General features: G+C 43.7%; 1 protein-coding gene across 3 annotated transcripts in view; it reads left to right on the top strand.

The window, feature by feature from the left end:
• The window catches only part of LOC143765105 (lysosomal alpha-glucosidase-like), a 300,223-nt gene that overhangs the window by 261,300 nt on the left and 24,008 nt on the right, over positions 1 to 14,915 (top strand). For all 3 annotated transcript variants that reach the window (XM_077251438.1, XM_077251437.1, XM_077251439.1), the window contains 4 exons: positions 152 to 285; positions 432 to 583; positions 10,143 to 10,291; positions 10,384 to 10,525. In XM_077251438.1, coding sequence (XP_077107553.1) covers positions 152 to 285; positions 432 to 583; positions 10,143 to 10,291; positions 10,384 to 10,525 — 577 coding nt within the window. The remainder of the gene's footprint in view (positions 1 to 151; positions 286 to 431; positions 584 to 10,142; positions 10,292 to 10,383; positions 10,526 to 14,915) is intronic.

Here is a 14,915-nt window from a genome sequence, read left to right as displayed (position 1 = left end):
TCATTAAAACTGACATAAAAAAGCCAGTCTTAATGAATTGGGTCTCAACAAATCAATGTTTAAGGAGTATGAACTACAGAAGTAGGCTGCCAATGTGCAGCAAAATCAAAATATTTTTAATTCATTGAGAATTTTTCATCTATTATGGCAGTGCTTTGATAAAGATTAGAGGAAAACGTCCCTTTGTGATTTCTCGATCTACCTTTGCCAGTCATGGTCGATATGCAGGTCATTGGACAGGAGATGTCGAGAGCACCTGGGAACAGTTGTATTATTCTATACCTGGTATGATGTTTTTAATATTATTCCTGATATTTCCTTTAAGGGGTTGTCTAAGCATTCTCTCCCTCTTGAATTGACATTAGACATGAAGAGACCCAACTGTATGCTGTAATAATTCTAACGTGAGTTTTTTGTCTGCTTCTTCACAGCTATACTACTGTTTAATATGTATGGGATTCCTTTAGTTGGAACTGATCTTTGTGGATTTGTGGGAGATGTAACAGAAGAACTTTGTGTGCGCTGGAGTCAAGTCGGAGCTTTTTATCCATTTATGAGGAATCACAACACAATGGATGCAGTGGTAAGAAAATAAGTTGACATACAGTACTGTGCAAAGGAAAATTTTGAAAAAATGGTACAATGCAAGAATACTTTCAAAAATAGAAGTGTTAATATTTTGTTTTTCCAATTAACAAAATGCAAAGTGAAATAACAAAAGAGAAATCTAAATCAAATCCATATTTGGTGTGACAGACCTTTGCCTTCAAAACCCCAATTTTTCTAGTTAAACTTGCACACTGTTTTTGAAAAAAATTGGCAGACAGATTGTTACTACAGAGGATAAAACCTGAACTGAAAAGTTCAGGGTTCATACTGGACACCTTGTACATAACCAAGTTTTTGTGCTCTACGTCTGTGTCTGTATTAGTAATGTGCGTAACCAATTTTTTATACTCTTTGCCTGCGTCTGTGTGAGTAGTGTGCCTATACAATTTTTAATACTCTGCATCCATGTCTGTCCGAAGTGTGTCTAACCAATTTTTAATACTCTGCAACCATCTCTGTACGAGTAGTGTGCCCAGCCAATTTTTAACACTCTGCACACATGCCTGTGTGAGTAGTTTGCCTAAGCAATTTTAAATACTCTGCACCCGTGTCTGTGTGAGTAGTGTGCGGAACCAATTTTAAATACTCTGCACCCATGTCTGTACTAAAAACAGAAAGAAAAGGATGATCACATAGTCTTTATGGTAAAATATAATACTTTATTAGATACCAAGGAAAAAGGTGGGGGAAACGACAAAGTATAATTTACATATCCGTAACACAATACATACATACTAAGCCCTGTAGTAAAACCATATGTTATGTTGTGTATGGTGTGCAGATACAAAAGTATAGGGTAATGCTAAGGATGTGACTTAGTGCAATAACACAGTGTACAGGGGAAGACTCCAAATACGGGCATTATAGCCCAAATGACACACACAATAGCATAGCAAAAAAAAGTATTACCTTTAAATTGCACACCAATGAAAGGGGAGGGGCTCACAACACATGTTTCGGAACCAGCCTTTGTCAGTCCCCTGAGACATTCCTGGAGACAAATATATATATATATATATATATATATATATATATATATATATATATATATTCTAAATAATTATGCCAATCTGTTATTACCCATGTCTGTACAAGTAGTGTGCCTAACCAGTTTTAAATACTCTGCACCCATGTCTGTACGAGTAGTGTGCCTAAGCAATTTTTAATACTCTGAACTTGTGTCTGTGCAAGTAGTGTGCCTAAGCAGTTTTTAATACTCTGCACTTGTGTCTGTCAAGTAGTGTGCATAACCAATTTTTTACACTCTGAACTTGTGTCTATGCAAGTAGTGTGTCTAAGCAGTTTTTAATACTCTGCACTTGTGTCTGTGCAAGTAGTGTGCATAACCAATTTTAAATACTCTGCACCCATGTCTGTCTGAGTAGTGTGCCTAAGGCTAGTTTCACACTAGCGTTCAGCAGGGCTGCGGACTTCCTCTGTGAAGCCCCGCCCACTGCTGTGCCTCTTCATTTAGCTCTGCCTACGGCTGCATGCGGAGTGCGTACCCTATCGAACGCAACGAACTGCAATTTCGTGCGGTCGTCGCACAGTCAAAACGACTCATGCGGCGGCATCCGCATACATCTGCATGGCCTGCATACCCAATGTTAAAGATAGGGTAAACATGCCGCATGCAGCCGTAGGCGGAGCTGAATGAAAAGGCACGGCAGTGGGCGGGGCTTCACGGAGGAAGTCCGCAGCCCTGCTGAACGCTAGTGTGAAACTAGCTTAACAAAGTTTTCTTACTCTGCACCCAAGCCTGTACAAGTAGCATGCCTAACCAATTTTTAATACTCTGCATCCGTGTCTGTGGCAATAGTGTGCCTAGCCAATGTTTAATACTATGCACCCATGACTATGCGAGTAGTATGCCTAACCAATGTTTAATACTATGCACCTGTGTCTATGCAAGTAGTATGCCTAACCAATTTTAAACACTTTGCACCCATGTCTGTATGAGTAGTGTGCCTAAGCAGTTTTTAATACTCTGCACTTGTGTCTGTGCAAGTAGTGTGTGTAACCGATTTTTAATACTTTACACCCTTGTCTGTATGAGTATTGTGCCTAACCAATTTTAAATACTCTGTACCCATGTCTGTACGAGTAGTGTGCCTAAGCTATTTTTAATACTCTGCACCAGTGTCTCTGCAAGTAGTATGCCTAACCAATTTTTAATACTCTGCACCTGTGTCTGTGGTAGTAGTGTGCCTAACAAATGTTTAATTTTATGCACCCTTGTCTATGCGAGTAGTATGCCTAACCAAATTTTTAATACTCTGCACCCCTGTGTGCCTAATCAATTTTAAATACTTTGCACGCATGTCTGTACGAGTAGTGTACCTAAGCAATTTTTAATAATAATAATTTATATTTATATAGCACCGACATATTCCACAGCGCTTTACAATTCAACAGTTCATATACCAGTCATAAGTTACAACGTTAAAGATAATACAATAATTAAAGCAAAAATAATGACGACCCTGCCCGTAAGAGCATACAATCTACAAATACTCAGTACCCGTGTCTGTGTGAGTAGTGTGCCTAACCAATTTTTAATACTCTGCACCTGTGTCTGTGCGAGTAGTGTGCCTAAGCAATTTTTAATACTCTGCACCCGTGTCTGTGTGAGTAGAGTGACATGCCAATTTTTAATACTTTGCACCCATGTCTGTGTGAGTAGTGTGCAGAACCAATTTTAAATACTCTGCACCCATGTCTGTACTAAAAACAGAAAGAGAAGGACGATCACATAGTCTTTATGGTAAAATATAACACTTTATTAGTTAGTGTGCCTGACCAATTTTGAATACTCTACACGTGTGTCTGTGCGAGTAGTGTACATAATCAATTTTTAATACTCTGCAACCTTGTCTGTGTGTGTAGTTTGTGTGTAACCAAATTTTTAATACTCTGAACCCATGTCTCTGGGAGTAGTGTGCCTAACCAATTTTTAATACTCTGCACTCGTGTCTGTGCAAGTATTGTGTTTTCAAGTTTTTACAACCATTTTTTTCTTGTCTGCACCTGTGTATGTTGGAGTACTGTGCCTAAAAACACTTTTTAGTTACATAGTTGCATAAGTTTAAAAAAGACCTAGGTTCACTAATTTTAACCTTTCTCCACAAATTATACATTTTGACACTAATTAACTGTAACTGTATCAGTGCCTGTGTGAGTACTGATCCTAAAAAACACTTTTGCTTTTAGGCCTCTTTCACACTTGCATCTTTGTAGTCGCGTCGAGATATGTCGTGTTTTGAGAAAACAGGATCCTGCAAAAAAATTTGCAGGATCCTGCATTTTCTCATAGACTTGTATTGGTGACGTATCACGACAGATGGCGACACGTTTCATCCGTCGTGCACTGAATCCTGCGGAATCTGACGGCCGTCTTTTCCAAAAAAAGTTCCATGAAACGTTTTTTGTCTGCAGTAGAAAAAACGTTCCCCGACGCCTCCTGCGGCATACGTCGTTCCACAGAATGGGAGCCTATGGAAACTGGATCCTGCGCACACTGTGAAATGCAGAAATCAAGTGAGGGATGCAGTTTTTACTTCTGAGCATATTCGTATGGTATAGAAAATGTTCAGCACAGCCTAGGAGGGGAGGTACACAGTCGCGTGTATTCCGTTCCAGTGGACAGGTTCCACTGCTCTCGTGGCCCATATCTTTCAAGGCCTTTTTTTTGGATGCAATGTTAACTTAATCTGGGGGCTCCACCAAGTATACTGCTATAATTATCACACTGATGAAGGTCCAGTATCGACCGAAACGTTTGTGATTACTGTATGTAAATAAATCCCCCTTTTTGCATCACAACACTTTGGAGTGTGCTAGTCATTTGTATTGGAAGCATATTCAAACCCGGGGAAAAGGTCTCTCTCTCTCTCTCTCTCTCTCTCCAGGAACTCAGTAGACGCATCCGTCATAATACTGGATGCGTCACACACGTTTTCCTCTATTTTCACAACTATTTTCCTCTATTTTCACGGACACATCATTTCACTGCACTATGACGCACAGCCAATGACGGAAGTGTGAAAGAGGCCTTACTCTGCACCTGTGTCTGTGGGGGTACTCTGCAAAAAAGCTGTGTGCGGTTTCTCTGCAAAAAAGCCTCTGCGAGGTTACTCTGCAAAACGGCCTGTGATGGGGTACTGTGCAAAACTTCCTTATTGGCGGTACTCTGAAAATAGCCTGTATGGGTGTATTCTGCAAAACACTCATTTTTATTTTAATTTGGGGAGGCCTCAAAACATTGGGAATGGCAAAAAGAATGAACAAACTGCAGTGAAGTATAACAATGGCTGGGTGTGGCTGGTATACTTCTCCATTCAGCCAAAGGTACTGACAAGTCATGTGGGACATTGCAAGGCAGACTGTTGAACAGCAGTAGGGTGAAAACGCCGAAAGCGCGCACAGATTGCCCGCACTTTCTGCTGCAGCTCTGACATTTCTGTGTAATTTTTAAGGAAGCTACACCACCAAATTCAGAACATGCGCCAGGCAATGAATATGTGTCAAACCAACGAGGTTTCGTCTGTTATCTCACACCACTAGTCTGGGCTTGAGATTCAGTGGCACCAAACACTCATCTGTCTATTCTTTGATCCCCATCAACAGCCGGATGGCTTTCACACCCTGCTCTCTCTTTTGCTGTACAGCTGGGTCAGCATGACCAACACCTCTTCCTCCAAACTGCCCACATCACTGGCTTTGACTTAATTTAGGGTCTAGGACCTCATCATCCCCGTTACATCATTGCACCTCTCCAGTCTGCCCTTAACTCTGCTGCCTGACTAATCTACCTCTGTTCTCGCTACTCCTCCACTTCTGCCCTCTGCAAATCACTTCATTGGCTTCCAATTTCACAATAAATCCACTTCCAGCTACTAACATCGACCTACAAAGCCATCCATGATCTGTCACCCCCATATATCTCTGATATAATCTTCCGATATCTCCCATCATGTAATCTCCGGTCCTCCCAACATCTCCTTCTCACCTACACAATCCTGCAAGAGTTCTCCTAAGTATCTCCTTCCTCTAGAATTCTGTACCCCAGCACATCTGATTATCCCCACATTCGGACCTTTCAAGTGGAACTTGAAAACCCATCTCTTCAGAACAGCTTACAGCCAGCAATAAACCTGCCGCCACCTTCACTACCAGAGCTATGGCTTGATCAACTCCATAACTTCTGAAATCCCTGAACCTACTCTCTCCTTCCCCATTATCCCGTAGAACAGGGGCGGGGAATCTTTTTTCTGCCAAGGGCCATTTGGATATTTATACTATCCTTCAGGGGCCTTACAAACTCCGCCCACAAAGTACATCCTGACTCTGGCACTGGTTTCAGGACGTAATTTTTAATTGCGTGCCCTTCAGTGTTTAGTAGTGAACACTGTGTGTGTGTGCTAACAGAGCAAGAAGAAATTAATGAGCTGGTTGTAATCAAAATACACCTCCCTGCCCAAGAATGGGGTCCCTGAGAATCTGCTCGGGGCCTGATAAAAGGTCATCAAGGTCCTCTCTCTTCCCACAGCATCTACACCACCACCACCAGCAACACGTCCCCTCATTCTTTGCGTCACAAAAAAGTGCAGAGTATTACATAGTCTTTATACAGAGAGAGAGTGGCCAGTAGATTATTACACTTTAGGCAGAGTCCCCACATAGAGCCTGTTTTCAGAGAACACCCCAATAAATAAATGTAAAAAAAATCAAAAACCAAAAAAAAACAGTGTTGGCTGCCTCTTCCTCCACCTCTTACACCTACACTGCCATTTCCACCTCCAACTATTCCACCTACTCCACCTCCACCACTTGGACCTTCACCTCCTGACTCAGGATTATTTTTTTATTCTATGTTATTTTAAGTCATTTCTCTATCCACATTTGTTTGCAGGGCAGTTGTCCTGCTCTTACCCCCATTTAGCTTCCTTTTGCAGCCCCCTAGCCCTTACTATGACCATTTTACAGCCATTTTGAACCACTGGGTCTCCATTGACTTCTATTAGGTTTGAAGTCAAGTTCAAATGCCGAACTGAACTTTGAATTACAGTTCGGTCGAACCCGGCAAACCTGGACATCCACGGGTCTGCTCATCCCTACTTGTTATAGTTACATTTAACATCATCTTTTTTTCTATTTTTTTTTTTTTTCAAACCAAGCTTTACTCCTATAGTTAGGAAAACATATACATTTTAGACGTATTGAAACTGCTATAGGCATGTTGCAAAACGTCTCCCACTAAGAATAATGAAGAAAAAAATGTATATTTCTTTTATACTTTGTTTGGGACCAAAAAAACCCTTACATTTTTATTTGACATCTAAAAGCCACACAATAGGATGTAAACTTAGCAAAAGTGTGATCAAAAGAACATGTTTTACTACATCTTGCTCATTTTAGACTCATGCTGCCATATATATGTCTGAATACAGTTTTTTGACAATTTAGGCATATATTTCAAGCGGAATGCACTGTACAAATGTGAACCTAGACTAAAATATGAAACTGTAAAATGCAGTAGATTTTTCGCACTTGAATATGCAGCAGAATATCTAGTTAGACTAGCGGTGGATTCCGTGTCTGGAGGGTGAGCCCCTTACTCCTGTCACCATCCTCTTCAGCCTGCGGGTGCTTCAGCACAAACGGTGGTCATCGCCCCACCACAGCAGCACTCTCTCTAAGTTAGAGCTATCTTTACCTCTCATGCCCCAAGGTGTGGCGGCGCTTTTGTACATTGCGTGTGTTCTACTTCTTTCCCATGAACCTAGCCCCATTGGCTAATATTGGCACGTGACTGATGAAAGTCCTTATGGACTGAAACGTTTCGAGTGCTACAAATAAATCTCATCTACGTTTGCTGAAGTTGAGTGCCAGACATCCTTTTATTTATATTGATGGTTTGGGAACCAAGTCTATGCACCACTGTGTGACTGTGCACACGGTGTTTTCATTCTTGCACACAGTCAAGGCACCCAGTGCTAGAAGCAGCAAAACAACCCCAAAACATGTTTGAACTTCCACCATATTTGACTGTAGATACTTTGTTCTTTTCTTTGTATGCCTCATTCTGTTTTTGGTTAACAGTAAGATTATATGATTTGCCAAAAAGCTCTACTGTAACATTCCTGAGCAAGAAACTGTCAGTCTGTCTTTGGCTACCGAGTTGCCAGGTCCTGTCCTGCTATTTCTCTTGTCTCTGCCACCCAGGGGGCTTCGTACCCTGGCCCCTGTGCCTGTCTTGCTGTATCTCTCGTTTCTGCCACCCAGAGGGGCTTCGTACCCTGGCCCGTACCTGTATTCTGTGTCTCTCATTTCTGCCTTCCCAGGGGGCTACATAGCCTGGTTTGAGTCCTTATTCCTGTACCTGTACCTGTCTGAACTGAGTCCTATACCCTGTCTGTAGCCTTTCCTATCCTGCTTTGTGTTTCCTTGTGTTCACTCCTTCTGCTCTTTGCTCCACATCCTGCGACTCTGCTCTTTGCTCTGCATCCTGCCACTCTACTCTTTGCTCCACAACCTGCGGCTGTACTCTTTGCTCTGCAACCTGCGGCTCTGTTCTTTGCTCTGCATCATGCGGCTCTACTCTGCTCTAGTTCTGCTCTTTGCTACGCACCTTGGGGTTCTGCTCTGCTGCACACCTTGTGGTTCTGCTCTGCTGCGCACCTTGCGGTTTTACTCTGCTGTGCACCTTGTGGTTCTGCTCTGCTGTGCACCTTGCGGATCCACACTGCTCACCGCAACCTGCAGTTCCACTTTGCTCACCGCAACCTGCGGTTCTGTTCTCCTCCTGTATTGCCTCCTGCGGCTCTGCCCTGCTCTCCGCATCCTGCAGCTTTGCTCTGCTCCCGCTCCATGCCCTGTGTGTCCTTGTCCTTCCAATCTGTTCTGGTTCATACCTGCTCCCTTATCCTACTCATTCCTGCCTGTGCTCCCATGTCTCCTGAAGCAGTTCCTTCCCTCCAGTCTGAACTGATTCCTATCTGTTCCCTATTCATACCTGCCTATGTTCCTTTCCTACCCGAACCAGTTCCAGTCCCACTAGCCATGCCTGCCTGCCTAGAGTGGCAGCAATGCCCGTCTGCCTGCCTAGAGTGCCAGCCGTGCCCGCCTGCCTTCCAGAGTGCCAGCTGTGCCCGCCTGGCTCCCAGAGTGCCAGCCATGCCCGCCTGCCTGCCAGACTGCCAGCCATGCCTGCCTGCCAGCCGTGCCCGCCAGAGTGCCAGCCATGCCTGCCAGAGTACCAGTCGTGCTCGTCCATACTTGCTTGCACCTGTCACTAATGTTTCATCCCTCAGTGGGATCAGCTGCTTCAGCCAGATACCGCCCTGGAGTGGTACCTGGCAGCTACCTGCCGCACAAGCCTGACCTTGCCATCAGAGGCTCCAGTGAACACCAAGGTAGCTGCTTAGTCATGCCCCTTCCAGGGTAGTCTGGTTTATGGCACAGTGGGGCTACAATCCCATGCTCACGCCATCCAGTCTGGGCGCAAGCGTGACATCTATCTTGTTTTCATCTGTCTACAAGACACTTTCCCAGAAGGATTTTGGCTTACTCACATATATTTTGGCAAACTGCAGTCTATCCTTTGTTGCAGTCTTCCATTAATTTTTTTCTGCCGTCCACATCCAGGGAGATTAGTTACAGTGCAATGGGTTTTAAACTTCTTGATTAAGTTGCGCGCCTTGGACAAAGGAACATCAAAATCTCTGTAGATTGGCTTGTAAGCTTGAGATTGTTGATATTGTTCAAGAATTTTGGTTCTCGAGTTCTCAGACAGTTCTCTTCTTCTCTCTGTTCTCCGTGCTTATTGTGGCACACAGATGCACAATGCAACGATTGAGTCAACTTCTACACTTTCTATGTGGTTTCAGGTATGATTTTCATATTGCCGACACCAGTTACTTGCCACAGGTGAGTTTGATGGGCATCATATGCTTGAAATAAAGTTGTTTACTCACAACTTTGGAAAGGTGACAACAATTTTGTCCGGCCTATTTTGGAGGTTGTGTGTGAAAAGTTCAAATTGCCTTTTTTTCCTGTTTTTTTTGTGCCATTCCAATACACACCAAGGAAATAAACATGTTTTTAACAAAACGTATGTAAATTCAATAATTTTCTGGGAGAAGTACTTCCTTTTCTGGAACAATTTCAAAGGTGTCAACATTATCAGCTATGACTGCATATATTCCATGTGCTGGAATCAGATGTGTATATATTATACTTCACTGGGAAGCACAAGATAACCTGCCTAGCAGCAAAAACAGCCGTGGCCTCATCCATCAATCATCAGTCAAATGCATAATTGGCTTGACGATTGAAGGCAGTAGAGTGTTGGTTCAAGAGAAAAAGGAGACATCGATGGGATTTCTGCAACATCCCCTGGCTGGTCAGCTCTGGCAGCTCCTTGACAACTTGTTGGCAATGGTGGGACCTCTGCGAGATCCCCTGGATATCACGTATCCGTGCACATTGGTATCATACTGTACATAACATTCTTCTTATTTGTGTATTTTCAGTCACAGGAGCCATATGTATATAGCAAAGAATCCCAAAAAGCCATCAGGAGAGCTGTGCTAAGGCGTTATAGGTTGCTTCCCTATCTATACACGTTATTCCACAAGGCTCATACTTTAGGAGATACTGTGGCGAGAGCTCTTTTTATGGAGTAAGTACATTTACATTTCTGGAGTTTGGGATTTTTCCTAATTATACATTTTGAAAAGTAACATAATTTAATGGTTTGCATGTCTTCACCAGATTTCCCACTGATAGAAATACCTGGACAATTGATCGCCAGTTTCTTTGGGGAGAAGCATTATATATCACTCCTGTGTTGGAAGAAGGGAACACTGACGTAAAGGGATATTTTCCTGCTGGAGTGTGGTATAATCTGGTTACGGTATGTATTTTAGTTTTTCAACTATTTTGTACTTTAAGTTTTTCTAAAGTTTAATATCAGAAAAAATGATGTGTCATAAACATCTCCAGGCTACAGATTCCCATGGTGTATGTGGCTGCTGTAAAGCCTATCTCTATACGGTGTTAGGAAGGTCCCACATTAAGTTTTTGCTGAATCTTTGACATTGCATATTTACACTGCACAAAAATCACAATGCCTTACAATTCCAGCAACGTGGATGGGACTTAGGTCATGTTCACGCATTCAGTATTTGGTCAGTATTTTACATCAGTATCTGTAAGTCAAAATTGGGAGTGGAGTGAAACAATCAGAGGAAAAGTTTAATAGAAATACATCACCACTTCTATGTTTATACCCCACTCCTGGTTTTGACTTACAAATACTGAGGTAAAATACTGACCAAATACTGAACGTGTGAACGAGCCTTAAAGAAGCACTGTCATCAAAGTCTTTATCCTTTTAATACATTGCAATCATCATATTATATAGCACTGTGTACATACAATTGCTACAATTGCTCATTTTGCCTTTCTACCCAGATAATTCATCTCTTTTCCATTAGGTCTGACATCACGTGATTAAAGACTGACTAGCTGAATCCTTCTAGCTAGGGTAGAAACAGGAGATACATTTTCCTTGTATGACTGATGTAATTGCAAAAGTCCCTGGCAGGGAAATGATCAGAGCAGCTGGGTCAGGAATTGAAGAGCAAAATGATAAATGCAGGGAAAAGAGACTTCCAGTTTCTACATTGATCAGAGAAAAAATAATTAACTGGGTAGAAAGGCAAAATAAGCAATTGTAAGTACAAAGTACTGTATAATGTGATGACTGTAATATATTACAAGGTTAAAAACTTTGATGGGAGGAGGAGTGCTTCATTGAAGAAATCTCATGGCCATTGTGTTTTTAACATGGTGTAAACTGACCTGTGAAGCATGTTTGAAATCTGCAACAAATCAATTTCTTTTGCGGGTACGCTGAGTTTTAAGTGCATATTTTTCCCATAGAATTATTTTAGATGCAGAAAATCCGTAGGAAGAAAATGCATGTGTTTTTAGAGTGTTTCTGCTGCAGAAATGCAGTAAAATGTATGTAATATGCACATGACTGTATCAATAAAGCTTTGTCAAAGCTAAATACCAGGAAGTATCAAAAACAAGGCAGCTTTATTTAAAACACAAAATAGCAATGAGACAAAAAAAAAATCACAGCATTAAAACCGCGATAAACACACATGTAAAAAAAAAACTTAAGTAACCTAAGAGGTGCAGAGGTGGCTAAATGATCAGATATCTATAGAAATAAAAATCCCTCAAGTCTTGAGAGTTCAGAGTATCTATATATATAATTGTCTAAGGGGTACTTCCGTCTTTCTGTCCTCAACTTCTGTAACGGAAATCCCGCGTCGCTGATTGGTCTCGCCAGCTGCCTGTCATGGCTGTAGTGACCAATCAGTGATGGGCACAGTCCGATTAGTCCCTCCCTACTCCCCTGCAGTCAGTGCCCAGCGCCCGCATACTCACCTCCAGTCACTGCTCACACAGGGTTAATGCCAGCGGTAACGGACCGCGTTATGCCGCGGGTAACGCACTCCGTTATCGCTGCTATTAACCCTGCGTGTCCTGAACTTTTTACTATTGATGCTGCCTATGCAGCATCAATAGTAAAAAGATGTAATGTTAAAAATAATAAAAAACCAAAAAACCTGTTATTCTCACCTTCCGTCGAGGCGCGCGTGGCTACCGCCATCTTCCGTTCCCAGAGATGCATTGCGAAATTACCCAGAAGACTTAGTGGTCTCGCAAGACCGCTAAGTCATCTGGGTAATTTCGCAATGCATCCTGGGAACGGAAGATGGCGGCAGCCGCGCGTGCATCGCCAGAGCTTCGCTGGATCCCTGCGGGTGAGTATAGAACTGTTTTTTATTTTAATTGTTTTTTTTAACAGGGATATGGTGCCCACACTGCTGTATACTAGGTGGGCTGTGTTATATACCGCGTGGGCTGCGTTATATACTACGTGGCCAGTGTTAGATACTATGTGGGCTGTGTTTTGTACTCCATGGGCTGTGCTATATATTACGTGGGCAGTGTTATATACTGCGTGGCCTGTGTTATATACTATGTGACCAGTGTTATATACTGCGTGGCTGCTATATACTGCGTGGGCTGTGTTATATACTGTTTGGGCTGTGTTATATACTGCGTTGCCACTGTTATATATTGCGTGGCCTGTATTAACGCATCGGGTATTCTACAATATGTATGTATGTATGTATATAGCAGCCACATAGTATATAGTACAGGCCATGTACTGTTTGTCTGCTATATACTACATGGCTCCTATATACTACGTGGCCTGTGCTATATACCGTATATACTCGAGTATAAGCCGAGATTTTCAGCCCAAATTTTTGGGCTGAAAGTGCCCCTCTCGGCTTATACTCGAGTCACGGTCTGTGGCAGGGTCGGCGGGTGAGGGGGAGAGGGCGCTGAGGCATACTTACCTAGTCCCGGCGATCCTGATGCTCCCCCTGCCCGTCACACTGTCTCCGGGTGCCGCAGCTCTTCCCCTGTACAGCGGTCACGTGGGACCACTCATTAAACTTATGAATATGTACTCCACTCCCATAGGGGTGGAGCCCCATATTCATTTCTCTAATCAGCGGTGCCGGTGACCGCTGATAGAGGAAGAGGCTGCGGCACCCGGAGACCAGCTGTCCGGGGGAAGGAGCGGGACGCCGGGAGCAGGTAAGTATCGCATATTTACCTGTCCTCGTTCCACACGCCGGGCGCCGCTCTGTCTTCCCGGCGTCTCTCCGCTCTGACTGTTCAGGTCAGAGGGCGCGATGACGCATATAGTGTGCGCGCCGCCCTCTGCCTGATCAGTCAGTGCGGAGAGACGCCGGGACCGGACGCTGAGGAGCTGCAAGCAAGAGAGGTGAGTATGTGTTTTTTTTTTTTATTGCAGCAGCAGCACCAGCGTTATATATGGCACAGATTTATGTGGAGCATCTATGGGGCCAAACTGAACGCTGCAGAGCATTGTATATGGGGCAGCTTTATAATGAGCATCTATGGGGCCATACTGAACGCTGCAGAGCATATAGGGCACAGCTATATAAGGAGCATCTATGGGGCCAAACTGAACTGTGCAGAGCATATATGGCACAGCTATATAAGGAGTAGGGTTGAGCGACTTTCATTTTTTTAAGATCGAGTAGGGTTTTGGGAAACCCGATTTTGTCCAGAGTCGAGTCGAGTGCAGTCGGCCGATTATCGCTAAAAGTCGGGGATCGACCGAAACACGAAACCCAATGCAAGTCAATGGGGAAGCATAGTCGGCAGTGAGTGGAGGCCAGGAAAACACCTACAGTGCCCATTTTAATGCCAAAAACATCCATTCTTGTTTCTGAAGCTTGCCAATCTTAATTAACTGTATAATAATAGTTGGGCATAGGGAATTGGGGGAAAGTTGTGGGGGGAGTAGGGCTGGCTCAAGTTTTTCGTGGGCCCAGGAAATGCGGACTACGTCACGGCGGTGTTGCAGGGAAAGGTAAGTATTTAAACGTTGCAAGTGCTGTGATCCTGAGCAAGCAGGGGGGGGCCCACTCGTTCGCATTGCCACTGGCACAGGGCCCCTCAAAGTATGGCGGTGTGTTTGCATGGCGGGGGCGCCTCCCACCAGCAGCGACACTTTTGCGTACTCTGAGGGGCCCTGTGCCAGTGACGTCGCCAACGAGTATGCCCCCCCACCTGATGAAGGAACCTGCACTTTCATCTGCACCTTCCTCTTTGTCCCTGTGTAAGGTGGTATAACATGCGGGAAGGGGAACCTTACTTTCAGCAGGGTCAGATTCTGGCTGTGTAGAGTACAAGGGGAATGTAGTGGTCTAGGTCAATGTACCAGCAGACTCATTTAGCAGTGGCTGGGCAATGGGCAGGATGAGGAGGAAACAGATATAGGGCCAAAGAATAAAGTAGGCTACATGCAGTTCAAAATTGGTAACAGGACTAAACAGGCGGCATTGCTTTGTTCAGTGGAGTAGCAAACCCAAGAGCAGCAGACACTGTTTCAAGGGCCTAACCACACTAGTAGGCCAAATGCAGTTTAATATCTGATAGTATAGGGCGAAAGCCAGAATGTGGAAGCTCAGCTTTGTTCAGTTGAGGACAACACCAGGGAGGGGCAGACACCTTTAGTAGGCCGGAAAAGCCTATTGCATTTTTTAAAATGGTAATTTGGAGCAGAAGGTTGAAGCTCCGCTTTATTTAGTTGAGGGCAACACCAGGGAGGGGCAGAAGCCGTTAGTAGGCCCTAACCACCCTTTTTTTTTTTTAAAACCACTTAATGAGAGCCGGAAGGT

This window comes from Ranitomeya variabilis, chromosome 4, assembly GCF_051348905.1.
Source record: "Ranitomeya variabilis isolate aRanVar5 chromosome 4, aRanVar5.hap1, whole genome shotgun sequence".
NCBI classification, from domain to species: domain Eukaryota; kingdom Metazoa; phylum Chordata; class Amphibia; order Anura; family Dendrobatidae; genus Ranitomeya; species Ranitomeya variabilis.
The sequence above is the reverse complement of the archived record's forward strand: the minus strand, read 5'-3'. Positions and strand labels throughout refer to the sequence as shown.